General features: G+C 37.8%; 4 protein-coding genes across 8 annotated transcripts; 2 read left to right on the top strand and 2 right to left on the bottom strand.

Moving 5' to 3' along the window:
• Positions 1 to 11,383: 11,383 nt before the first annotated feature.
• LOC149713130 (vitamin D 25-hydroxylase-like) lies at positions 11,384 to 12,285 on the bottom strand. The gene is made up of 2 exons (XM_089843571.1): positions 11,977 to 12,285; positions 11,384 to 11,603 (listed from the first exon to the last, which is right to left on the bottom strand). The coding sequence occupies exons 1-2, from the start codon at positions 12,195 to 12,197 to the stop codon at positions 11,384 to 11,386; spliced, it is 441 nt and encodes a 146-aa protein (XP_089699697.1). The 5' UTR covers positions 12,198 to 12,285.
• A 75-nt stretch (positions 12,286 to 12,360) lies between these two features.
• LOC149713129 (cytochrome P450 18a1-like) lies at positions 12,361 to 13,877 on the bottom strand. The gene is made up of 3 exons (XM_089849433.1): positions 13,621 to 13,877; positions 13,136 to 13,257; positions 12,361 to 12,980 (listed from the first exon to the last, which is right to left on the bottom strand). The coding sequence occupies exons 1-3, from the start codon at positions 13,875 to 13,877 to the stop codon at positions 12,361 to 12,363; spliced, it is 999 nt and encodes a 332-aa protein (XP_089705559.1).
• A 3,356-nt stretch (positions 13,878 to 17,233) lies between these two features.
• Positions 17,234 to 19,542, top strand: LOC149713128 (uncharacterized). 5 transcript variants are annotated; one of them, XM_089843558.1, is made up of 10 exons: positions 17,234 to 17,316; positions 17,381 to 17,420; positions 17,508 to 17,584; positions 17,974 to 18,046; positions 18,104 to 18,286; positions 18,354 to 18,522; positions 18,603 to 18,820; positions 18,883 to 18,974; positions 19,088 to 19,202; positions 19,263 to 19,416. In XM_089843558.1, exons 1-10 carry the CDS (start codon positions 17,264 to 17,266, stop codon positions 19,278 to 19,280), a joined length of 1,038 nt encoding a protein of 345 aa, XP_089699684.1. In that variant the 5' UTR covers positions 17,234 to 17,263; the 3' UTR covers positions 19,281 to 19,416. The 5 variants fall into 5 exon arrangements, with proteins under 5 accessions (XP_089699684.1, XP_089699652.1, XP_089699661.1 ...); XM_089843526.1 differs by having other exon boundaries at positions 17,236 to 17,316; positions 18,883 to 19,202; positions 19,263 to 19,542; XM_089843535.1 differs by having other exon boundaries at positions 17,236 to 17,316; positions 18,122 to 18,286; positions 18,883 to 19,202; positions 19,263 to 19,541.
• Positions 19,543 to 22,058: 2,516 nt separating this feature from the next.
• LOC149713127 (cytochrome P450 2J6-like) lies at positions 22,059 to 27,462 on the top strand. Its single transcript, XM_089849425.1, has 6 exons — positions 22,059 to 22,288; positions 23,327 to 23,451; positions 24,437 to 24,555; positions 25,523 to 25,824; positions 26,775 to 26,884; positions 27,152 to 27,462. Exons 1-6 carry the CDS (start codon positions 22,059 to 22,061, stop codon positions 27,460 to 27,462), a joined length of 1,197 nt encoding a protein of 398 aa, XP_089705551.1.
• Positions 27,463 to 27,979: the final 517 nt, after the last annotated feature.

Here is a 27,979-nt window from a genome sequence, read left to right as displayed (position 1 = left end):
TAATTCTCCTACTATTATGGAATAAAATGGACACGAACGAAATGTAAAATGAGAGGCGTCTTGGAACTAGTATTAAAGGAGGGCACGTAATAAAGCTTGTTTTGATAGAGTACATTTGATTAGGCGCCGAACCTAGCGGGAGAGTCTTATCAGCCCCCCCCTCCCCTAATTGTCGCTCATCTCTGTTCCCGAATGGTACCAGCGGAACCACCGTCAAGGCAAGCGGGATCGGCCAGCAGGCACGGCCATCGCCCCTTGAGCTGGTGATAAAAGCGTTACACCGTCGGCGGCAAGCCCTGGCAGGAGCCCTAAGGCAGCAGAAGGCTCGAAGGGACGGGGGAGTTCCCTCCGAGCACAGCCGGGCCAAAGGGTCCAGACGTGTATCCTCGACCCTCAGAGGGGTGCCAGAACCGGGGGCGGGCCAAGGCAACACCTGGGCGAGGGCGAAGCGGCCGACCATAACGTTCGCGGAACGGGGCAAGGAACGGAACCAGGGGCGAAACCATGGAACACCCGAACCGGCATACCGAACACGGACGAGTCCCCTTCGCCACGACAAGATCTTATGATCTGCTCCACCAGGTTGATCACCCGATGGAGCGGAAGGGGGTAAGCGTCATACACAGGGATTAGCAGGTGACCTCTCCCATAACCCTCTTCGATCTAACTTAGAGAAAAAGACACGGGGATGATCGCGCACTTTAAGACTGAAATAAGCCCATTTAAAATTTGACGCGACGTTTCAGGCTAATTAAAAGAGGTCGGCCATCTTGTTTTATATAAATATATATAAAAATATGTAAAACACACTAAAGATGTAGGGAGGCTTATATTAAAATAGTTACACTTTTCTAGATAAACTTTCTGGTCTAAAATGGATAACGTCAATCGCAAAATTCGAATTGGCGTCATTGAGGTAAGAAATAACGCCACGTTCATGCACTGCCACCTTTATGTATCAAGTAGAGAGCTGCATGGAAACGGTAAATATCCATTTACCGTGGTAACCATGGAAAACCGTGGGAATGGATATTTTTTCTATAGTAATATCACATATTCGGATCGGGAATGGACGGAAAAAGCCAATATGGAATGGAAGTGGTTAAATTGATATACATTTTAGTTTGGAAGTGCTTGGTAATTGGATAGAATCTATTTTCTTTCTATGCAGAAGATCCTAAAATTCTGAAAAGACTTAAAAAGGGTTTAGCCACCGAGTAATGGCAGCTCTCTGCCTTTGACTGTATTAGACTATATATGGCTATATAACATAGGCGCCAAACTCTTGGAATAAATATTTTGGGAAGTGACTCATGCTACTTGGCGAAAGGCGAGCAAGAGTCCCCCAGTCCAGTCAGATTTTTCTACAGTTGTTCAGCCCCCTTGTTTTCCTAAAATTCCCGATGAAGAACCGGTATTGTAGTGGCAATTTTGGGCCAAACACTATGGAATAGAAATAGTTTTCTGCTTTCGTTCATTTCATGGCTGGAAATGCAATAACATTTCTAAATTGGGAATGGGAAGGTTGGTATTTGGAAACCACGGATAGATAACGGATGGGTAGGTTGATGAAATCTATGCTTGGAATTGGTAAAAAAAATTAACAAAAATGGTATCGAAATGGTAACGTTTGAAACTGAAATGCAGCTCTCTAGTATCTAGGTCAATATCCACACTTATCAAGAGAATTGAAGGGTTGTACCTTTGTAGTATACGATAGTGAATACCTTAATGAAATAATCGAGTACAGTGGGAAATCTAATCGGTAATTTTCTCAATTGTTATCAGGAAGCATTACTTGTAGAAATCACTAGAAATTTCATTCGAACAGTGAAGCAAATTCTTCAATCCTTTGGCAATGTTAGGTATGAAGATAACAAGTTTATTTTATCGATGTCGAATGTTATATTATTTTTGCCTTTCATTTTTACAGTGTCGAAGAAATTCTCATATCGAAATACGAAGTTGAAGACATGGATTTATTTAATGATATTCCCGAAGTATGGTATTTTGATGTAAAATGTTGTCAGTGGTAGCACTGTCTTTCAGCCTACCTTTGTCCGAGCTATTTCTGTCAGATGCAACTTTTCCGTTTCGATTTCTACCATGAAACTATTTTAAATGCGCGTAGGTAATGGACATCTTTTTCATGCCGCTCGATTACACCCTCTTGAGTAGATCCAAGAATTTCAATATCTCTCGTCTGAGTACCGTTGTTCGAAACACTTGGACTTTCATCATGTCACCCGCTCCCCTTGCCATCACCAAATCAAGTTCAAATTTCTTGAACATCCAAAAAACCGTGAGCTTATAAAACTCAAAAAAGGACGCAGAACGAACAATTGCAATACTCAAATATTTGCATTCATAAGCGCGAAAAAAGGAGAAAACTATTCCAGTAGATTTGTTCTGTTGTTGATTTACTCATATTAAGAACAAAGCATTTTCAGTACCCCGTAAGAGCCTATCATACTATGAGGGATGAACCCATTTTTAGCAAATTTAGTGGCTCCCTCTACTGGCTACGTAGATAATTATAAAATGTTCGAAAAACATAAATCTTTGACGTGCAGCCTCTCGATTGCCTTGAGAACGAATTTTAAGGCATTATATAAAAGAGTAGTCATAACAAGTTTGTGACGAAGTACGAGTGCAAGGTATAATGAGTCGATATTACCACAAGGTGAATAACCTAACAGATTAGATTATTCTCCTTGTGACGCTCTTACTTCTTCAATTTTCTTGGTAATAAGTGAAAAAAGATGTTGAAGATCTTTATTGATAAAGTGTTTTTGGTCAGGTTTGCGAATGTTTGGTCTTGTGCTTAGTTTTAGTCTCTGTGTTCATGTCTTGGCTCACCACCGTTGAAATCGCAAAGAGAAAGAAACAACTATGGACTCGTTTAAGAAGAACATTTTTCAGACACGTTGAACATCACATATGGAATAATATATTTCTATTCTTTTTTGAGCGTATGTATCGCCACTAAACAAACAGCTTCATTGCAAACTTAAGAACACGATGAATCATTGAATCATGTTTTCAACTTATTTATGTTGCAGCTTATTCCCGTATTCCGTTAATTGGCAAGTGGAAGGTAGTTTGCGCGTGTTGGCTTTTCTGCGTCATGTTTGTCAACATCGAAATCTCGAGTTACCTCAAGTCCGAATTCTCGGAGATAAACTACGACAAAATCGAAACTGTGCAAGATCTGATCGAAAAACGTGGGAAATTCAAGATAGGAGTTATGCAAGGAGGCTTTGAACAGAGATTCATACAAGAAAAGGTACTGTACCGCAGAACAACATTACCTAGTATCAAAAGTTAATGACTAGATCTAGCCAGGGAAGTATATTCGAAAGCATCTTTGTTAGAGTAACCTACTCAAAAATAATTAAGGTCAGTTCAAACTTGGATGAAGGTGGTGGTTTTACCTTATCATCGATATAAATATTTTGTTGCGTGTTGGCGCGCTTAATTATCCTTCTATTAATGGTCATTAATAAAAAGGAATTTGCTGTGATTTTTAAAGGTTCATTATTTAATTCTAATGGTATTAGAATTATTAAATACAACTAATTTCTGCCAATAGGCAGCGAGAGAGGCAATGTGGAATATTTGCAAAGCCAATTTTCTGTACTTCCAGAGTTTAACGGATTCAACCTTTGCAAAGTTGGACGAGATTCTGCAGGACGAAAATTGTGGTCGTTTAGTGTCAGTTGAAGAACTTACCTTGGGGAACGTTTTCGACGATATTCGAGAAAGGAAACTGGTCTTAATCTCCGGCTCTATCGTCGTCTTGAGCCTAATGACTCACCGATTTTACAACACAGAGAACCTCTACGATTGGAAAGAGAGCTACTTTACATCGCCTCCCATCGACAACAGCTACGCGGTTATGCTCTACTCGAAACGCTTTGCATTAACACCCCAGGCTAAAATATTCAATAAAATGTGAGTATTTCCAAGGAGTTTTACGATTTTTTAAAAACACACCACCTAAAACGCTTTAGTTTGGAGTCACCTGGTGAGCAAGGTCACCTAGTATTTTTCAAGATATGGAACACTCCATTAGTAACAAGCAGAGGAACCAACACACAGGGGAAACCAACATCTTATGGGGTTTTAGGTCTTTTCCGAGTTCACTCACTACACGTGAGAGGCTAGCCTTGAGCTCGGCAATATCTATTCACTATCCACAACTCCATGTCATTTTATCTTTATCCATACTCAAAAATTATCCACAAAAACTTGCAATCCTAATGTTAAATCTTGGAAGAGGGAACATTAAAACCGTTTTCTCCTACAAGGTTAAATTGTATTATATCCACAACTTTGTTTATAAATAATCGGTTATACACCAATTTGTTGATAATGGATAGAAAATGCCGAGCTATAGGCTATAGCCAGAAGCCGATTAGGCTTTACACATAAAGTACGTAACATGTGCCTGGGGAAGCTACACGATACTCTCTAAGCTCCCAGGAAAGAACCTCCCCTTACGCGGAGGGAAATAGTTCAGTAACGCGGCTCCTTCGGATCCATCGGATCCTTCCGCCTAAAGAACCGATTTACCACGTACCTAAATTCGAGAACTACTATAAAGACTGAGTAGGGTATCTAAAATATTCTTTAGATAAAACTGTTCACAATACCAAAGATTATTTGGGAGTAAGGCGTTAAAATGTTATCAATCTGGGTAGCTTTTGCTTGGACTATTTAAGACGCCGTGCATCTGTTTTTTACGAGGAATGTTTTCTATTCTCGCGGTTACGGCGAGCTCGGCCGCCGGCGGCTCGGGAATCGGGATACCGCTGTTACCTAGACAAGGACTAGTGTAGTTTTAGGGTCTATTATTATTCGCAGAGCTATTTTTCTGGTGAAATGGGGGAATTAGTATAAATATTGAGAAGAGTGTCTGAAATATTCTTTAGTTAAAACTATTCACAATACAAAAGATTATTTGGGAGTAAGGCACGAAGATCCTATCAATCTGGGTAGCTTTTGCTTGGCCTATTTAAGACGCCGTGCATCTGTTTTTTAATGAGGTATTTTTCTGTTCTCGCCGTTACGGCAAGCCCGGCCGCCGGCAGCTCGAGATGCGCCGCTCGGCCTCAGCCGCTGATATCTAGCCAAGGCTTAGTGTAGTTTTCGTGTCTAAATTTATTCGCAGAGCTATTTTTCTGTTGAAATTTAAAGAAAATCTTATCATATTTAGTTGAAGACTAAGTAAATGTCTCAAAACATTTCGAAACTTGAGCTTTAAAACGTTGAATATTTTATAACGACTACGGAACGGTACCGCAAATTCGCCTTCCGGGCCTCCCGGTTATGTCGACGGCGACGTCGAGTCAAGGTCCCATGCAAGAAAATAGTAATAGCCGTCGCCTATTGGCCTGGCATTAAAGAGGTTTTCTATGGTTAGGGGGCTCATGATTGGTTAAAAGCTTTTTTGTTCGTCTGCTTGGTTTTTACTTCGGGAATATCATGAAATCCATGGTCAAAGCTATGGAAAAGTGGGACTTACGTACTTTATGTGTGAAGCATAATCCGCTTTTGCTATAGCCAACTCCTGCCGCCTCTGAAGTTGCAAAGATCTTGTAACCGATTTGCTGTAAAAGCTAGGTTACTGAGTGAAACAATGGGCTCATAACCAATAAAAATATGTTTGAACTCTTTTATTCAGGTTTAGTTGGGGTTAGTAATTGTTACATAATATAATTAAAGAAAGAAATGAATAAATAATAATGCTAATTACAATGAGAGTGATAGGATGGGTAGTGAGAGCGCCAGACTAGGGGTGTGCCTTTCGGAGGTAGCTAATAAAAGCAATACTTACTAGGGTTGAAGTAGAGCCATTTGTGTCCCAAAGTAGGTCTACTGGAGTGATGGCACGAACTGAGAGAGATAACGCGCGAAGACTAGTCATTACGGACTTGATCACTTGATTGCCTCGTAGAAGGTCAATCTACCCTACATCAAAACAGGTCTTAGCTTAGAAGGTGAATACGTCCTAGGGCCTACCGCACTAGCTAACTAACTCTCAACTAACACCAACAACAATCCATGGTAAACTGCCACTCTATCAGGATACTATCATGATGACTAATGAAACAGACTGCCTAACAGACTGCAACAAGATGAGACTATACACTGACTTTAATACACAGCTGACCCGACTTTATATAGCCCTAGCAATAGGCCTGGCTAAATATAGGGGACGCTCACCAAAGGTGCAATATGAGACGCCACCTATCCCACTCATGTTCAACTAATCTATTATAAGGTTAAAAAAGTCTTAATATAAAAAAGATTAGAGAGCAAAGGGGGCCGGATGTAAGCTTAGCTATGTGTGATTGTGAAGGCTCAGTAGCGCATCCGCTACAATCTCTACTCCCTTTAGTCCCTATTTAATCCCAAAAATGGAATGACCACGGAGTACCTAAATCTAACATTGTTGTTAAAATGTTACCCAAATGGCTTCAAAACTTAAAAAAATTAACTTTAAAGTATGGTATAATTTGTTTCAGCTTCTCTGGGAAGTAGATGCCGCGAAAAGTGCACTAGTTGAAAGTTGAGAAAACCCTAGTTTAATGCTTATCTTTGAGGTGGCCAATGACAGTACCCAGTAATGTTCCCATAATATAACGCATATACTCTACCGAAATAAATAAAATAAATAAGCATATTGTTTTATGATTATTGTTCAGGATGAGGAATACTTTTGAACAACATTACGGAGACAAGATAGCCATGCCCGTGTATTTCACAATGGGATTTTTGAAATGGACTGAACCTGTTTCAGAGAGCACAGAGCTGACTTTCGAAGGAGCCAAAAGCGTATTGCTCCTCTACGCCAAGGGAAATATCATCGCAATTATAGTTTTCATCATTGAATACACAGTTCAAGTTTACAATTTGTGCTTCAAATAACACAGTAGCAAGTGATATTGCAGTACGTTGTTTTAACTTCGATTGTGATTATATAAACAAGTTGGGAAACAGAAATGAACCTCTCCGAATCGAGACGAGGGCTACCTACCCACTTAATTTTCTGGATATGGAACTATCACTATTTATTGATTAGCAACTACAGGCGTTAAAAATTTATACAAAGAAATATTCACGCGTTATTTAGAGTTCCATTGACAACTATTGGCCTGTATACACTACCCTCTCATTACACTTCATCAATATTCTTAATTATCCAGCTGGATTATTAACGTTTCTTCACACTTACGATATAAGCCGCTCAAAAAAGGACATGCAATAAAAATTGAAGCTTGGCCGATCAGACCTATAACCGCAGCGATCTAATTGCGGTCATGACTCTTGGTTCTATCATAGAGATAATGTTGTAATATGTAGTAATAAATAAACGAGTTAGTTTGCTTTAGCTTAGATTATTAGACAACAAGTTGGAAAATCCAAAATATTACCTCTCCGAGTCAAGAGGAGGACTATTACTACAAACGTATTAACCTAGATATAGAATTATTTCTCTTTTCTTGAAGTAAAAATTTACGAATTATTAAAGCAGTATTCCAAGCATAGCGAATATACAGTAAAGTAGACGACATTTTACATCCAATCTAGATATAGAATTATTTCTCTTTTCTTGAAGTAAAAATTTACGAATTATTAAAGCAGTATTCCAAGCATAGCGAATATACAGTAAAGTAGACGACATTTTACATCCAATAAAGATATGTCTTGGACACATGGAAATCAGTCAATGGGGTAAAAAAAACAGGAAATGAAGTGTATAACTTTAGGAGAGATATAACCTTTTGTGTTTGAAAAAGCCCAATTGTCTACGCCTCAACTGTTAACCCTATATTCTCATAGCTACATTCACAACTGGTTTGCAGTATAAACACTATTGTCTCGTTTCACCTCAACGATATTCTTAGTTTGCCAACATGAGTGTTAACGTTATATATCACCAAAGCTGACTTGTGGTTAGATGCAATGAAAGTCAATGCGCACCATAACAAGAATGAAAACCACGAAGCTACAACCAAATTATGATTAGCCCTTTCACTCATCTAATTGCCACCATGGTGATTTTTCTATTATAAAATCGAAACCTTATTATTCAAACGTGTATTAACTTTCGGCTCATTCTGAACCGTTAATGTCTCTTCAATGCAGACACGAAAATCAACACCCATAGTTTACTTCATAGTTAAAACGGTTCCTATTCATTGAGAGTCGGATGTTTTTCCTGTTCTTGAGATCAGTAGCGGTATGAACTATACTTGCCCAGAGTCGCAGTGGCAGTTCTTACTCTTCTAATATTGTGAGAGTAGCATCCATGAGTGTTCGGATCAAACGTTCCGCCACACCATTCATCGGAGGTGAATATGCGTTAGTGTATTGATGTTGAATTCCAGCATTATCACACTATTCTTGGAATTCCTGTTACTCGCCACCATAATTCGTCTGGACGAAGATATTTAATGTTCTTGCCCACTTACCTAGTGGTTCAGTAAAAGCTCAAGGTTATAGAGACAAGAGATTTTCTGACGCTTTATTTCATTTAAAAATACAACGGAACGCTATTGGTGGAGAGAATAAAGCCTAAAAGGAAAGCACTATTTCAGTGACTAAGCTCGCGAACCCAAAACTTTCCAGACTCCAGAGCACTCCGAGAGCGCCCCGTGCAGTCCAGTGGAACTCGCTACAATATTTATGCCTCAAGAATAATTAAAATTTTATGATGTGTGTGTCACTTTGGCCATTTAATATGAGCTTAATCCTAAGTTATGAAGCTGTTAAGTACATACGTTAAGAACTCTTCGAAATCGCTAAAGAAATCATGTCATTAAAGCACTTAATGTGTTGTAAAGGGAAACGAATGCAATAGCTGGCTCCGTTTTCATTCTTTGCTTTCCTATAAGCTTTACAAAGGCTACTTTTAGCTCCGCCCTAATGCACTAGTTCAGCTAGAATAAGGCTACTTTTAGCTGCGCCCTAATGAACGCACTAGGCCTCCATCGTTCCTGGGTTTGGTAAGGTAAAATTGTGAGTAGGAGATTAACTAAGATGCTAGCCCTTACAAAAATCTTCTTAAGAACTCTTAAGAAAATTCCTTGGGAAATTTCTTTGGAAATCCTTAAGGCGTTCTTTAGGAAATTGGGGAATATTGGCCTCTTTTTCTTTGGAAATTACTTTGGAAATATCTTTGGAATTTTCTTGGGAAATATCTTTGGAATTTTCTTGGGAAATATCTTTGGAATTTTCTTGGGAAATATCTTTGGAATTTTCTTGGGAAATATCTTTGGAATGTTCTTGGGAAATATCTTTGGAATTTTCTTGGGAAATATCTTTGGAATTTTCTTGGGAAATATCTTTGGAATTTTCTTGGGAAATATCTTTGGAATTTTCTTAGGAAATATCTTTGCATTGTTCTTGGGAAATATCTTTGGCATTTTCTTGGGAAATATCTTTGGAATTTTCTTGGGAAATGTCTTTGGAATATACTTGGGAAATATATAGAGAAGTGGGTAAATTAATTTAGCCACTTGAAACGAGGATAGTTCTTACATGCAGAACCATATCCCAATACAGGAAGTGTAGTTCTTATATGCTGAACTACACCCCTTACAGAGAGGGAATTTCTCGCATGCAGTGTGAAATTGCTTTAATAGTCAGATATTTAATCGACTTAAAAACATCCGTAAAAGGCAGAAAGTTTTAAACCTTGTGCAATTGTATGGGGTACTAAGTGGGCTTTGGAGGCTTTAACGGCCAAGCAGTAGATACAGTCGTCGTTGTTAAATTTAATAATGTATATTCACTGAGAGTTTTTCGAGTATCAGAAACGCGTTTAACCTAATTTCCTCTACAATGTTTTTTAAAAAATATTTATTTTGGACTCTAATTACGCTCCAAATAAAGATAAAACATGCCATAAGAGAATTAAGCAAAAATTCCGACTGACAGCTTAGATTCCCTGTAAATCTAAACATAACGATTTTAATTACTCTTATTTTACTTTTAATCTATTTTATCCTTTACATAAACACCTCACGGATTATTGAAGGCAAAAAAAATAAAAATAAAAAAATAGGTAAATATAACATTCCATTTCAGCGCTTCCTGAGCCTTAGCTACGGGACAAGCCTTCGTGAAACGCTTTTCATTTTTTTAACCATCAAGTTAATGTCTATCTAGGAAAACTTTAGCTAAACAATTTGGGTAAAAATATTTTGAGATAATTATATGTAAAGCATAATTGCAATATATCTGGCCCTTTGAAATTCATCTCTAAAATTCTTAACTAATTTCGTTGGAAAATAAACCTTCTTTGGAACTTTATCTCTTGAATTCCTAAAGAATTTCGTTGGAAAATATTCCCTAGAAGTTCTTTGGAAATTTATCTCAAGAATTCTAAAGAATGTCGTTGGAAAATATTCCCTAGACATTCTTTAAAAATTTATCTCAAGAATTTCTAAAGAATTTCTTTAGAAAATAGTCCCTAGACCTTAGGAAATTTATCTTTAGAATTCCTATAGAATTTCTTTAGAAAATAGTCCCAAGACATCCTTTGGAAATTTATCTCTAGAATTCCTAAAGAATTTCTTTAGAAAATAATCCCTACATCTTCTTAGGAAATTTATCTTTAGAATTCCTAAAGAATTTCTTTAGAAAATAGTCCCAAGACATTCTTTGGAAATTTATCTCAAGAATTCTTTAGGAAATTCCAAGGAAGTCTTTGGAAATAGTTTCTTTAGAAAATGATCCCAAGGGCTCCGTAGGGTTCCAAAGAAATTCCTTTAGAACTCTTAAGAAGATTTTTGTAAGGGAGGTGTGAAATGGATCCGGCTGTTGCATTAAATAAAATGTAAGGTCAAGTCAAATAATTATTTTCTGCATTTGAAGACGAACGTGGCATTCTCTAGTCGCCTTTCCAAAAGAAAATCGATGCTAGTATCGATTCCTCCTTCTGGAGGCAGGATTTGGAATGCTTGAACAACCGCAGAAAAGTACAAGAAGACACTCATCCTACCCAGAGTCTCACCGGGACAACTGCGCTTGCCTGTAATTTAACAAAGTCCATAATTTATGATTACATGAATTTCAAGAAGATGAATGCTTAGACGCTAAAGTAGAAGTGTTTCGTTTCAAATATTCTAGATATTTAGCTTTTAGCTCTAATCTAGATCAATAACATCAAAGGGGATAAGCTATTTGTTCAACGCTACTAAACTAAGAGAACTATGAAAAATATTATTCTTCGAGAGCAACTCGACGTGAATAATTCTACTACATTCTAATTTTGAGCTTTCAGGGCAGAGAAGCAATTGCTTAAGTGTATGACGCACTACATTACGTGTATAAGCAAAAGCCAAATAGGTGAAGTCTTATCGGCTTTTGTTTATGTAGGCGTATAAAAGCACACCATACCTTTTGAAAAGACCAGGACATTGTTTACGAGGTGGTTTAGGCACTTGCCGTCTTGGCTCAAAAAACGTTCTGGTCGGAATCGTTCAGGGTCTCCCCAAATCTTAGGATCCATATGTACCGAATGAAAAGACATGATGATACCTGTTCCTTTAGGGATGTCGTACCCAGCCAAGATATCGTCTTCCATGACACTGTAAAACAGAAAGTTCGTGAAAGATGCAATCAGTGTGTGGCTTTTATTGAGAGGTTCGTTCAACATTTCTCTCTCGCAAAATCGGCTCTAAAAGGCAACGCTACCAGAAGTTAATGACTTCTTATCCAGGATAAGAAGTCATTAACTTCTGACGCTACTCATTTGATGATAAGTGACATATTTCAAACCCGTTTTGGCCAAAAACTGCCGAATAGCAAATTTACGACTTCTTTAATAAAAAGACACTCTGTATCTTATTTCTAACAATATATAAAAATATTACTCCTTCCATGGTCACTAAATCCTTCAATACTTAATAAAAATCAATCAATGCTTAAACTACTGTATTTAAAACCGAAAAGAATAGTTACCAGCGTCCTTCGTTGACCGGAAAGGAACAGACAAATCGCATGGTCTCCCAAAAGACAGCTTGCGTGTAGGGCATTAGGGGACTGTCACTCCACTCGGGCAGCCTCTCTTTGAAGACAGTGTTCGAAATCTCTTCATAGACCTTGTTCTGGACGTCCGGGTACTGGACCATCATCATGAACATCCATTCCAAAGATATTCGTGTCGTATCGGTGCCCGCCATTATCAAAACCAATGAGTTACTCAATAGATTGCCTCCTGTGAATGAGGACGAAGCGTTACCTTAAACTAAAGAGGTCCTTGGGAGGCTCGCTGACCAACAACTCTCTCCCTTGCAAGCCTCCGAAGGGGCTCTTTAAGATAAGGGCCTCCTTTCTGTTTGAGAATTAAGAGAGGCTGAGTATACTTGAGTGTGACTGGATAGGCTTATCCTTCATTTGTTGGAAGTAACTGTTGATGTAATCTTTTTTGATATACGATTCGGGTTTGTTCTCGTGCCGTGAAACCTCCTGACTGCATTGATTATGGTTAAGGTTATTATAGTTCTTATTTATAATTTTGTTAGTAAATAAAGATTGGCATACTAACTCTAAGATTTTCACTAGTTCGTGTATGCTTTGCAATCCAGTTTTGGCTTTCATATTGAATAAGGGTGCGAAGATCGTAGAGAAAGGTAGAAGATTCCTAAGGAAATTGACAACAACGTAACTCAAAATTTCCGACTGATACCTCTTGATGGCTTTCGCCACTTGGCTTCCCTCTTCAAAAGTGTTGCCTGTGATCATCTTGAAGATGAAGTTGTTGGTTTCGTACATCAGGACATCACGCACTCTGACTGGTTGACCATCTGACCTCCTCAGTTTGTCGACAAAGCTTATCACGAATTCTGATATGTTCTTGGCCGAGATGGCTTCACCCTCCGTCTTGCCCATACCCAGCTCTCCCAGTGAGCGCAAGAGAGATTGTCGCTGTTCTTTCCATTCTGTGCCGCTCATCTCACTCATCGCTAAGTTAAAAAGATTTTAAAATGCATTAAAGGGTAGTTCATTGACTGACAACGATACAATGTGATACAGAAAGCTGCTTAGAAAATTTTAATAGGACAAATCGTCCTAGTGCGCCAATCAAGTAAGAAATTTATGTAAAGTAATGTATATTTACTGGGAGCATCGAGAAGAAGTGTCAAATTTGGAGGTCTTCCGGCGAAGTTCTCCTTGTTCAAAGCTTCGTGAATCGAATGAAAGTCATTCAAGACTATAAAAAGTTTGTTCCCAAAGTACCAACTGAAACGAAATGAATTGCCGTGTTATACGATTATTGTCTTTCTAGCTCCCAAAAATTTTGATTTTGCGAGCTTTCTTAAATTATTTTAACATATATTTCACGCAGTTGAAAAGAACAAAACAGAGATTATTAGGGTACGTCCGAATTCCATCAAAACATTATTGATGTTTTTGGGTGTGAAAAGAACAAAGAAGAAAATCGAACATAAATTTTCCGGACACGAGAAGAGTGTTCCACATTGCTTCTCCGTTAACTAAACCCTCCCACATACGAAACAACAACATTTATAGATCTTGGGCGTCTTTTCCATACACGTTCCGTTGAGGTTAAACGAGGAGAGACCATAGTAAGGCCGTACTTACCTAAAGATGTTTCCGTATTTCTTTGCCACTTTTTGAAAGTACAGATGTCGGCTATTCAACAAATAGGGCAAGTGTCCCACGATGGGCCAACTGAATGGACCCGGGGGTAAATTGTACTTCTTGGAATGAAACTTTTGAAACCGTTTCTGTAGGATAAACCAAAGGAGGAGGCTAACGGCGAAGAGTAAGGTCAGTTGAACGCAGAAGCCAAACTCCGAGAGAATCGTGTTGAAAACGGACTCCATTGATATTGCCATGTAGTCGAGAAATTTCTAATGCACGCTCAATGCCTGCCCTAGAGCCCTCCACCCTTTCATTGTAAAACAGTCTAAAAATTAGATCGTTAGCTAAAATCAATCTTATTGGAAATATAAGATTAGCTGAATAGACAAGGCAATTAAGTAACACAGATTGAAGTTCAATTGAATTATGGAATACAATTTTATTAGGTAGTTGTTAGTAGACAAATTTTCATGGCTTTATCTTAATTACTGCGTATATTCCAAAGTACAGCACATACAGTGACAAATGGATTGATTGGCTCCCTGATATTGAATATATTTAGTTTAAAGAAATATTAAAAATAAAAATTACTAGGAAAAAAAGATATAAAGGCAAAAATCATTGTACAGCACGAAACAATGATCTAAGCAGGGAGGAGAGACTTGAGAGGGAGTGTTAAAGTGAATAGGCGCGTTCCTTCGTTTCGTGGCTAAAGTCGTCTCTCTCTGGCGCCGACTCAGGGACTCATCGCGGCGTTCGCGCGCATGCGTCAAATTTGAAAACCGGCTTTAAACTAGAAGATGAAGTTCGTGTTTGAATTTCTGCCATGGTTAACTATAAGAAGTGTTGTTTTTTAATTGTTCAAGTAACCCTATGTTTTTAGCAAGACCCGACATGGTAAATATCGTTTTCAAACCATTTCCCAAACCAAAAGCAAAGCTTGAAATTTATTGAAAGTGAATAGAAGCTAGTGGAAATCGGTCTTCCACAAGCTAATATCCATCTTTTACATTTTTCTATCTGGGTTTTTGGCTTTGGAAACGCGTGGAAGGATATTCCTTTCATATATTTTTAAGCGAATACCTTGAATCATTCCTACAACCGTTACAAAAACAATTTGGCATTTTTGTTAAGCCTCGGTTTCCTCCCAACAGACGTTGATTGTTGGTTGAACAGAGTGAGTGGGGCAGCAGTCGATGGAAGCGGAAGCTGGCGGCAGAGAGAATCTGCTGGCGGTAGTAAACGACGTCACTCGCGCCTGCGCGTTAGCTACAATTGTGGAACGGAGATAAAATTCCTACCCCCACTTTCTTTCCCATTTGCCACTGTATGACGGTTTTTAAGCTTTTTGCCTATAGCAATAAGCTTATTACGGCGACCCCTGGAAGCAGGCTGGCTGGCAGGCAGGCAGGCAAGCAGGCTGGCAGGCTGGCTGTTTCGCGTTCGCGTACATTTTCGTAAATTTAAATTTCGCGGCAGAGCTCGCCGGAATTTGATTCTCCACCGCATTAGCGACATCTATACTAAATTCGATCATATTTTCGACGAGAAAATGCGGTCTTTCGGAGCTAGCGGGGCTCGAACTTACGGGTGACTGACGACTCCGGTGTGGGATGCGGATACTCTACGTTTGAGCCACTACGATTGTTGTTAAGCTTTCGATATTTTTCCTATACTTTTCCACGCCTTTGCTTATTGGTAGCGGGAATGCAACTGGCGTTGCCGGTGTGAATATCCCTTATTTCGGGTTTTGTTAAAGACAATATCACACTGCAAAAAGCGTTAATATGCCTTGGGGCATATCTTGTTTTAGCATTAGATCAACACTCCCTCTAACGTTCCTTACTCCCTGATCTAAGGCTACACAGTGTCTAAAATAAAAGAGTGAGCGGCACTTAAAATTGAGAAATTACTGCCGAATTTAATACTTGCGGCATACAGTGACCACGACTCTTTGCCATTTCCAGTTTAGCATGCATTTTTTTTCTCTTGTCGTAAATCGTAGAAAATAGTAAAAACGCGAAGGAAATGTAAGTCTTTAGCCTACCTGTTCTTTTCCAGAGTTGTGGCGATTGATAGCTGCAATAGATGGAAGCGCTACACCCTTTCTCTCTTGAAACTGGCAAATTAACAGCTATATGATTAGCCACGGTTATGTATGAAAGAATTGCAACGCTAAATAGAAAACTGTGGTTGCTAAAGTCTTGTCTATACATGTCACACCGAAAATATAAGTTTTGAAATAATTATTTATTATGTTATTTATGATAAAACCAGCCAACATCATTTTTGCCTAATCAATATAGCGCCTAGAAGTAGTTACGCGTTACTGCCACATGTGTCAGTAATTCCCACGTATTCTACCTCGAACATTCATAATTGCGGAAAAGTGGTCAATCGTTAGGTTATTTCCCAACTGGAAGGAATAAATAGCAAGCCTGTTGTTAAACCCTAAAGGCGCGATTAATTACAGTCATTATCCAAAACGCTAGAGTGATCAGACTGTACGGGTTTTAGGCGTAAAGTAATTTCTTGACACGCATTTACTTCTATCAGAAGTTTATGACTTCTCATCCTGGGAAGTATTGGACTCTAACCATATCTGGAACCATCTCTGTTAGCCAACTTCTTATTAGGCCCGATCACCGCGCCACCTACGGCGCTTTTCTCATTTTGTGCTGGCAGGCTGATTTGCGCGCCAGCAGCGGGCAATTAACGAAACTTTAAGGTGTGTCCTGTGGTTTGAAGTAACGAATCAGAAACGGTGACAAGAACAGCTGTTTTAATAGACTGCTAGAAATTCTAGTGTGTGGTCCTAGGCCCACGGATTGTAATGGATTTTCAGAGAGTTCTAGACAGACGGCTTTTCAACGATTGGCGGTGAAGAAGTTTTGAACACGCCCCAAAGTTTGAGAGCCACAGCCTCGCGGCGTGGGATTTTTTTCAGTAGACTAGATCGTTTTCCTAGTGGGGAGGAAACTTTCCACCCTTTTTTACGAATGCCATTGGCAATTTTGACTTGCAGGGATGGATACTACATAAAGCCTTAGTGTCCAATACTTCCCAGGATAAGAAGTCATTAACTTCTGCTTCTATATCGAGTCAAGCTTCAAGATTTCCATAATATTTCGCCATTTGATTTTATATTCCAGACGCATTGTTCGTGAGAGTGCGCTTAACAGTCAGCGCGGTTAACACGGTGTTAATAACTCAATTCCCAAACTCGACCTGATTCCAACCCTCCAAAGACGAGCACAGTTGAGCTCTTCTGCCTATATTCACCTGCAATTAATCGGTAACTGCCAAATCAAGAGCGTTGATAGCGCTCAACTTTAGCAAGTATCATACTAGCTTAAAACTGTCATCCACAAAGTTTTATATTCAAGACCAATTTTTTAAATTGTTTTAATTATTAGTACCGTAAAATCTCTGTTTTTTCACGTGTTTTTATGTTTGGCTCATAAGTTATGAGCCAAACAAAAAAACAGGACTTTTATTTGAGTTGATGTTTGAGTTTTTATACGCTTGTTAGAAAGCCACTTAAGTTTTTCCGCTGTCTCTGTTATTTGGAAACAATCAACAATAGATTTTTGATTGAGGGTTTTGGGTTACACTTGCTAGGAATTAATTGGACTTCCAAATGTCGATGAATCAATTTGAATTTATGGGAAATGATCGATATTTCAAATACAGGTAGAATTTGTATTTTGAAATCTTAAAGGTAATCGTCGATTTGAAAAATAATTTGTTTTGAAAGGTACGCCCAAGAGACTTCCGTAAACGTGACAACACTGGAGGTTAGTTCATAAACATTCACTCACCATGGTTTATTAGGATGAAATTCTTTTTCTTGGTGGCAAATAAACTTCAATATTTCTTGTCAGGAAACGTGGGAGATGGAGAGCCTCGCGTCAGTGTACAAAATCATGGCGGATTATTTAAAACGATCCCTCAACATAAAGTATTTTTCACACTTATTGCAATTAGATTCAAGTAATTGGGTCAAACGAGAAAGAATTGTAGTTAGGACACTAGTTGTCACTCGTTCAGTCAAATGAGTTCAGGAATAATCCAGAATTTGACTATTATTCGACTGTTTCGACTAAAGTACATTTAAACGTATGAAACTGGCCATTATTCGATATTTTTCACGATAAAAAGAATTTTTGTTTTTTCTTTAAATATTCGATTAATTAAACCGGGTTTCGTATTGAAATAGTAGGCCTATATTTCAATACCTTTCCACAAAAATAGTCTTCTTCGTATAATTTGGAATGTTGACTAAATTTTTGGACAGTTATAAACTTATGTTAATAACATATTGTAATTTAAGATGATCTTTGGTTTTAGGACAGTTTACGAAGGACATAAAGTGACCTATTTTAACCTTTCTAAAGTATCCACTGCGCCAGAATTTTTCAACGTAAGTGAAAAAGAAATTGAACAAAATTTAAGTCTACAGTTGAAAAAATATTAATAGCTCTTGTTCTTGCCTAAGAATGAAAATTTTATCATGATAGCCATGCAACGCTCATTTTTCGATGGCCGACAGGAATATTTCAGTTCGTCTCCGGTTTTCCTCACGGCCAAGGCGCTTATCGTGTCCGCGGCCCCGAAGAAAGTCACATCAACCTCCTTATCTTTCTTAAATATGGACGCTAAAGTAAACTTTTTTCATTTACAATTCCCTCAATATCAAATTCATTTAATTACATTCTTGGTTCAATTAGGTGATGATTTTAATGGTGTCAACCTTGGTTCTTCTGTCACTTGTGCTCGTCATTCACTCCACCGTTACAAAGAAATACAAATCGTTGCCCATCAAGAAATTTGTCAAGCAGCTTGCCGAAGAAACCCTGCAAAATGTCTGGGAGAACGCGTCACTCTTGTGCGCCGAACGTAAGCTATTATTTGCAGAGATTGTTTTCCTATAACGGCAGATGGCTGACGCTTTAGTGAAGCCTGATTTTTTGCCGTAGCGATTCCCTCCGTTTTGCCCCACATTACTTGTCGTCTGCTCGTTTCATTGTGGCTAATCGGAGTGACATTCATTCTGTTTTTCTTGGGTTGCTTCTTGCGCACAGAGTTCACGACGGAAAGCTACAATTGCATCGACTCACTCTCGGACTTGGTGAAATCGGGAATTGCACCTACAATGCTCGAAGCTACCGGAACTCTCGGCTATCTAAAATATTTGGTAAATAGGTGTTGTCGTCTTTAGTCTTTCATTCTATTGATGTCATTGCCGCGTATCTATAGGCAACCCAGGATAAGGTTGTTAAAGAATGGTTAGACGCACTGGATCAGGAGGAACTCTTCGGTTCTCGAACGGATTATATGAAGCTTGATGGGTACATTCCGATTATTTCTGGGGGGAAATCTCTAATCGCAGCGGACCCCTACTTGACTTGGCTAATGGGAGAATTCTTGTCATCTGATCAAGAGAGTAAAATGTTCTTGGCAGAAAACGGAGGCCTTTACTTTTCGCAGCAAGACGTTGGCTTCGACTACTCGCACTTCATTTTGAACACCTCTTGGTTGAGAAGCTCACCGCAAGTGCACGAGAACCTCCAACTGATGTCGGTATATTTTTCTTACAGTAAATCGGTCAAAACGCTTGCTCAATGCTTGTATTACAGCCTAGTACCAATTTTTGAAACGCAAGTTTTCAAGTATCTGCATTTTGAAGAGCATTACTTAATTGAACAAGTCAAGTGGAAGAAACCGTTGAAAAGCACGACTGATTTGGACCTGAGTAGCGTCAGCGTTCCTTTCTACTTGCATCTAACATTGTTATCAGGAACAGTAGCCGCCGTCATAACTGAAATACTCTTCAAACGATTTGCTTAAAAGCTCAAAATTTAATATGTGACGACACGAAATCAAAATTCTCGAAAATACAATTTACATATTCCGCTTCTAAATGTCGTTACGTAATTTTAAATCTACCCTAACTATAAGTCCATTAAATTAGCGTAGGGGTTTGGAACTCACCTCTCTTGTGTAGCAATACTGAAGAAGGCCGACACATACGCCACCTCGCCATAACATTTCTCAGATCTCCGGTTTAGGTGCCCTCTCTAGCATAGCATCGGGGGAAGGGATGGGGCTGTGAATTTGGGAACAGTCAAGGCCATTCGGTTTTTTTATGATTCTTCATAAACCTGTTGAAATAGAAAATATTTAAAAAAAAAAAACAATTTAACCACCGTAGCCGTTACTTTTTTATTTTCTTTATAAAGAAAACGTGCTATATAGTGGAACTACCCCTTTTCCCGGTCCCTTTAGAGATCCAACGTTCATTGGCTGAAGAATTAAGTCACGCCCTGCTCACGTGAAGATAGACGTCCAAGAGAAGAGCTTGAGATTTCTTACGGTGTTAGGAAAGGTGGGAAAACTAACCCCTATCTATGGAGTTAGAAGGAGTTCTTACCCCAGCAGAGACGTACGCTATGCCAGCTATTGTAAATGTTTACTTCCTAGGTTAATTTAATGGACTTCTGATTATATTTATTCAATTATTTAAGAAAAACCTCTTAAGTGGGTAGATGCCTTCGCCTCGACTCGGAGAGGTTTACTATGGTTTCCCAACTTGTTATATTGTTTTCTTCGCTCCAAAGCCCGCGAAATTTAAATTATCTTTCTAACCTCTCTCTCCGGTCGTCCTTCACTTATAAACGAGGCAGGTAGTTCTCTCTCCCTTCCTCTCTCTCTACCAGCGGCCGGTAATCTAGCCTAATTACCAGTGGCCGGTAATCTAGCCTAATTACCAGCGGCCGGTAATCTAGCCTAATTACCGGCGTTCGGTAATCTAGCTTAATTACCAGCGGTCGGTAATCTATATCAAATTATGTTCTTGGAATTTCGAAATGAAACAAAGCTTTTTTATGGCTTCACGTGAAGCTACTAAAAGAATCGAAATGCCGAAACATATTTCTCATGTTTTCATTCGTTTTATTTTTTACTCAGAAAAAAGAAAATATTAAGGTTTTGAAAGATTTATTTACATGACAGCACAAGGTAAAAACAAGAAGGGAGTGTGAATAAAGAAGTAGAAGGTGTAAGTTTTCGCTAAGGCACATGTTTTGCATCTCAACAGTTCTTTAAATAAGCTATAAGCATAAGCATATCATACCACAAAAAATAACCGTTTCTAGTTTCTACCCAAATTGAGGGAACCACAAGAGAAAATTTTTTATTCTAAACCAACTTCTATTTATTGAAGCCGAGGTAAATGGGACCTCCTAGAATTTTGTAATAATATAATCTCGTATCGTTGGTAAATGTACGTATTAAATAATGTCTGTAATCAGAAAAAAATTCGGATAAGCTTTATAATTTTTTTTTCCTCGTAAACACTATTTAACCTTGATAAATGAAAACTAGAGTCATTAACTCCTTTTACGGCAGAAACTAATAATTTCTACTTTAGTAGTTTACTAATGTGTTTAAAATCATTTCATCATACTAAAAATATTTGGGTATAGTTTTAATCTCTGGTTTAATCCTTTTATTGAAACTTTATCTGTTAATGTTTTATCTATATTAGTGATGGATTGTAAGGTGCACATTCTGAAATATTATTGAAAAATACTTGATAAAGCTGATTTTCGTTTTAAGCTCGGATCAAACATGTTTGATTTTCTCGCAAGCTTTTTTCTTTCTCGCAACAATCAGGTGATAGTAATAGCCAATAGGGGTGTTGGATTTGTGAAAAGGCGCAAAATTCGCCAAGCCTAGCAAGAAACTTAATGAGAGCTAGTTTAAGACCGACGCGAGAATTGCCTACACACGGTTTTGCAGTTCATCTTCCTATTTAGTATGTACAGTACTAAGCCTTTGACAGCGCCTCATCAGGCGTCGTTTTACAAGAATCTATGACGTTTCACCTACGTCACTTAGGACCATGGATCATATGAACTTCTCATACAATAAAGAGTAATAATTTTTACTGTGACCGGCGTTGGCCATGAACATTTTTCCGAAAACTCCCTTTTTTTAGTACACATGGGGGTTAAAATTGTTTCCTCTTCTGAAGTTGAGACGTAATGAGAAGAGAGGGTGGAATAGTTTTTAAAACGTATTGACGTCACTATAACTGTATCGGATCAAATTTTCCAAAATTCGGTTTTAAAAAGATTTACTAACCTCTGCCTGTATCTATTTGGTGAAATCCTAAAAAAAAACATGCAAAAAATACTCGTACAAAGAATTTAAATTTATAACCGAACTCCTTGTTTGTACTTCTTCTGAATTTTTACTAACTTCTGATTCGAGGTTGAATCATTTTCTAGCAGAAAAGTAAACATAAAACAAAATTAGAGAATTTCTCATTATCAGAGACCTTGCAGAACTTAATTCATTTAGCCTTCGATATCCTCCGCTACATGTAATAGTAGTTTTCATTTATCTGACATTACCCTTCAGCGACTAACATGGAAATTCTAAGTCTAGAGAGGCTTAAATCTATTGACACGAACGACGTTATAATTTTAGTGGTTTCGTTCGTAATTTGTTACGTTTTAAATGTTGTTTACAAGCTATATAAAAATCCTCTACCGCCCGGTCCATGGGGTTGGCCTGTGGTCGGTTACAGATACCATTTTGGTAATGAACCGCATAAACATTTTAAAGAATTAGCAAACAAATATGGATCTGTTATTGGGTAAATATGTCACTTTTAATTTTAAAACGCGATATTTGATTTACATTATATTTCCTCTGAATAATTATATTAAATATGAAAATATTACTTTTCCTGGGACACTTAGTTCCCGAACTACATTTGAATTAGATAATAAACTGATTTATATTTTAGAAAGTTTGGTTGATTATGCCACAATTCGTTACAAAATTTGACCGAACTGCATGGTTGAGAATAGTTAAATTAGAAGACAGTTACACTAAAAGATATTTGAGTTCATCTCAATGCTGGAAGTAGGGCGAACCCATTAAGCCTGTTAACTTGTTAAGACCATTTACATTTTAGCTTGAAGAATTGCTAGATACCAGTGCAAGTAGGAATCGATACCAATACTTACTATGATCCAAAAACCCGATACTTCAACCGATACGGATATTTATAGTAGGACAGTGCCATTTACATACGTATCAAAAATACTAAGAAATAATTTAAAGAGTAATTTCATGAATTATACAACTAAGTTCAATGTTTAGAGGTATTTCCAAGATAATACTACGGCTTGTCTTTTGTAACTAGTATATGCTGAGAGGCTATTTTATCCTTGTACTTCTAGTAATTGTTAATTCAAAACTTAAGAAATATTTGTGAAATTAACTTTTAGGGGTTTTTTGTCATTTCAAAATATGGCAATATAAAATATTTCTTTCTACTTTTATCAACAGTTGTATAGCTATTTTTGCTTATTAGTTGTTAAATAAACTAAATTCAGGTACTTTTAATATAAATGAGAACTCATCACGATTGAAAATCATAGAAACAAATGTATGAGATCAATACATTATTGAAAGAAATAAAAATGTCATGTAGCGCCATCTAACGCGTATTAAACGAGTATCGGTTTAGTATCATATTAAACAAACCGATGCGATATCGGGAAACCCCGAGTATCAGTGCCAATAGAGATATCGATATTGCATCGGTACCGGTTCATCCCTAATTTTTTTTATATATTTATATATTATAAATATATTTGGTTTTTGATGATAATTGGTCTTACAGAGTTAATATTGGAGCTCATTATCAAGTAATATTGAACGATTACGATACCGTGACTGAAGTCTATCGAAAGGATGAAGCACTCGGTAGAATAAGCGAATCATTTTACAATTTTAATGATTACAAACGTAAGTGATCTTCATTCAATCAAGAAGCACCCTTTCAAGGCAAGTCTATCAAGTGAGCTAACATTAGGTCAGTATCCAAAAAAGGCTGATAACCTTCGCCCGCGATCAATCTAGATACTTGTACTAACGCGTTGCTGTAATACTGTGAAAAGGAATTACAATCACTAGCAGAACAATTTAATTAGTAATCACGATACTTCTACTTGATACCACTTCAGATCTGTTCCGTAAAATTCTCAACTCTGGTTTAGCGTATCTCATTAAACAAGGGGTTTTAAACGCCTCCTAATAAGGCTGGTGATCAAGGTCTTTGAATAACAGTTTTTTCTACAATTAAACGTATTACCAGAAGTGGTATGAGACTAGAAGTGAAGGGCTCTAGCATTGGTAATAGATCCTGGCACTAGTGAACAAATTTGAGGATTTTATGCCGCTTCCCACGCGCTAAAACTAGAGAGAGAAAAATTGGTCGAGTTCCAAAAACATTTCCTACCCCCTTCCCCTCAACCTAAAGCCGCAGAACACGGACCCGGCTCCTTGAATCTAGTTCGGCCGTCTACCACCGCGAGCGTCTCACGTTTTGGAGGGAAAAATTCTGAAACCGCCGCTAGAGGGCCAACCGTTTGTGTTTTATCAAGTCTTTTCACTAATGCCGAGTGAAGAATTTGGTTAGCTCAATACTTCTAGTATCATACCACTTCTGGTATTACTCATTTTATTTGTGAAATCGGTACAAATTATCACAGCATAGCACCAACGCGTTATAGGAGAAGACCTTACGCGTAAAACCGATCCATTTTCTGAAAGAGGAAGGTGAACGTGGTTTCATTATGGAAAAAAGCAATAATCGTTTTACCCTAAAATTACCGAAGTACGGATCCTAGACAGTCATACCCACAAATAGAGAATGCAAATATTACGATGGGACTCCCGAATATCTAACATATTAAGTAGTTCAATTCCATACCTAATTTTTGACTTACAGATTTTGCCACAACGGACGGCCAGGAATGGAAGGAATACCGACACTTCTTTTCATTATTTTTTCGTAACTTATTTCGAACGGACAGCGATGGGTCTCTCAGCTTGCAAACTATTATTTCCGTTAGTATTTATCAAGAATAATTTCTACCCTAATTGTTGACACACACAGATAATTATATGTGTACTAATGCAAAAATTCACTCGTGTCCTGTTATTCCTCCCTTGGCAGCTCGAAAAGGGGAAGCCAATTTCTCCCAAAACTCTCACATCTTTATAGACAAAATTAATATTATATATCTTACTGTTTCGAGGTGATAACTTTCATTTTATATTCAATCCCAAATTTCATCAAAACCGGTTAAACATTAAGAGGTGTTCCATGTTTATGAAGTTACGTTAACACACACATGTATATACTATTACGTTATCCGAATGTTCATTGTTTACAGGTTTGAGTTCAGACATATATTCTATTTTGAAACATCAATGAATAGTTATTTTTTTAAATATCAAATCAATACAAAATTACGGTTTCTCCTTTTCCCGTTAGATGCCGCTTTGAGCAACTAAGACCAAAAGTATATAGATATAAAAACAAAAAGTACGCAGATATAAAAACCAAAAGTACGCAGATATAAAAACAAAAAGTACGCAGATAAAAAAACAAAAAGTACGCTTCGTTAATAATTCCCTGCCTTTGGCTGTAGACCACATGTAAACTGAGAGGCAAACTACCCCTCCGCTCAACCAATCAGGAAAGTGCTTCTTGACGTCATAGGCTTATAGAAAGTAGTACATGATGCTGGCGATACAATCGTTAAATTCTGGTACTAGAGCTAGCATCTGCTACTTTATGAGCCTATTCACGGCTTGTTCCCTGTGCAACGGTCGGAAAGGTAATCATACGCATAGGTGGGTCGACACTGTTCTGGGATAAAGAAGGGCTTCTCATATTACACGGATCGAGCAAGTTTAAACGAAGTGCACTTTTCGTTTTTTATATCGATACACTTTTGCTAAGACCCATATTTTTTCGTCTGCTTTTAATCCTTAGTGTTAAAATAATATGACAATTAATTGATTCTAGGATGAAATCGAACACATCCTGGAAAATTTAAAGAACAACCGGAAGGAAGAATCAGTCAATATACGAATATTGTTAAGAGAGGGTACCAACAATTCGCTGTTTAAAATCATTTTCAACAAAACATTGCCTCCTGATGATCCCATTATTTCGGCTATGGCCGTGCAACAGACTTTATTGCTCGACTCAGGATCGATAACCGACTGGTCAATGGCCTTCCCCAAATTTCGTTGGTTCACAAGGAGATTTTTAGATAAACAGAAAAAGCTGAACAAAACGTCCAAAATCGTCGAAAATTTTATAGAGTTCGTAATTTCGTTAAATAACTTCCGTTTCTTTTATATTTCCCAGGCAGACTTTTACTATATTACTCGACAGGGCATACAACATGATGAATATTTCAAATTGGATTCATGTATATGAATACAAGCAATTATGTTTAATTGCACGTCCTTACGAAGTTGACAACAGAGGGCTCTTAAATCCTATTGAATTTGAATAAGCGCGTCAGGTGGTACTATTCGTCCAATCTCATACCACCTAACCCATGGTTGTACCCGCGTTAACAAATGGTAATGCGTAGCACGTGCCCTCACGCGTCTACCGACAGCAATTTATCGCCAAATGTCCCGTAAAGAAAAATTCGTCTGTAATGGTTCGGGATATTTTTTAGCCAAGGCCTAGTGTTAGACAGACTTCATAAACACTAGCAGAGTGATATTTACAAAAGCTAACTTAACAGATCGTTTATGAATCTTTAATGAGAGAGAGAGGCTAAAAAATAATGAAATTCAACTCACTTTTTTTAATTTAGTCAGATTTTCTCCCTTATCGGTGACTGGAAACCTCTACTCCTCAAAAAAAATAAAATGGCACGAATTTACTCGGGTTTGGTGAAAAACTTCCAAAATCCGCCGCCACAGCGCTAGTGACAGGTGTGGCTCTAAGCAAACCTAGCTCCCAATTCAGTTGCGTGTCCATGGGTTAGGTGGTCTGAGGTCCAATAATGTTTTTATAGCCAGAAGTTGACATCTTCATGGAAATAATTAAAGCGCACGGTCCAGTAAGAAAACTATTTGCTAGTACCTAACAATTTGGAAATATTCATTATTTTATATGATTTCTAATAAAAAATTTCTTGTCGGGGTAAAACTATACCTTTGTGGTATCAAAATATTCCATTAATATACAGAAAATGTAATGCTTTATTGGGGAGAAATAGGTTTTTTATATCACTTTAATTTCTCCTCATTAGCAAGGAAATTGAAGATCACAAGAAAACACTTGATCCTGACAATCCAAGAGATTTTATTGACCATGCCCTTTTGAAAGAACGAGAAACTGGAACAAATACTACATTTTCGGGTATGTAATTATTTATTCAACTATGTCTCTAATTCTTAGCTACTGCAACAAGACAGCCTTGTTTTAGAAAATGCTATAAGAATTTACGTTTTAAAACTGGCCAATGCGTACGGCTGATACATCTTTCTTAATACTTATTATAATTTATATATGTTTCCCCATAACCCTTTGCCAAAAATGTTTGCGAAATTGTGACAACTTACGAATAAAACCAAACAAGACAATCAGTATGATTTTAATGACCACATTACGCTCTTGTACTTTTAGATGGCACATTGAACAGCAACATTCAGATCATACTATTGGGCGGTACTGACACGACTCGTACCTCGCTGGAATGGGAGTTCATGTTAATGGCCAAGTTTCCCGACGTTCAAGAGAACATTTTTAAAGAAATAAAGGAAGTTTTTGGAGTGGATCAAAAACCAAAATGGGAACAGCGATATTTGTTGCCCTACACAATGGCCACCGTCATCGAGTGCCAACGTTGGAAAACTATAGTTCCCATAAGCACTTCTAGAAGGTTTGAGTTACATAATTTTCACCAACTCATAATTATCTTTAATATAATCTCTTAATTTTTTAGGACGTTGGGTGACATCACGGTTAGAGGGTACAGGATCCCCAAGGGATCGATTATTGCCGCCAATATTTGGGCAATTCATCACGACGAAAACCATTTTGATAATCCGGCTGAGTTTAATCCGCAACACTATCTGACAAAGGATGGGAAGCTCAATATGAGCGAGAGATTTGTCGCATATTCCTACGGTGATTTAGTTATAACCCAAGATATTAAACTACTTCTATGGACCAGCTCCTTCTTTTGGCAAAGCAAGTCTTGGCTGTGGTTTAGTTTAAACAAATGTCACTAGACGCTCCCATAGTGGAGGGATTGGGTAACCTTAGCAAAGGCTAGTTTAGCTCCGCCATCGTAGACGAGTTCTGATTGATCCAGCCTAGGGCTGAACAATTTTTATAGAGACTCGAGATAAAATGTCAGACTGAAACACGATAACATCAGCCATGACATTGCAAGATGGTCCCTCGGAGTTTTATATTACATTGTGATTATATAAATAACACGCAAATTAA

This window comes from Phalangium opilio, unplaced genomic scaffold (genome assembly GCF_054372755.1).
Source record: "Phalangium opilio isolate 3A_F unplaced genomic scaffold, DU_Popi_V2 ptg000009l_1, whole genome shotgun sequence".
NCBI classification, from domain to species: Eukaryota; Metazoa; Arthropoda; class Arachnida; order Opiliones; family Phalangiidae; genus Phalangium; species Phalangium opilio.
Note: the sequence above shows the minus strand (reverse complement) of the source record. Positions and strands in the feature narration are given on the sequence as shown.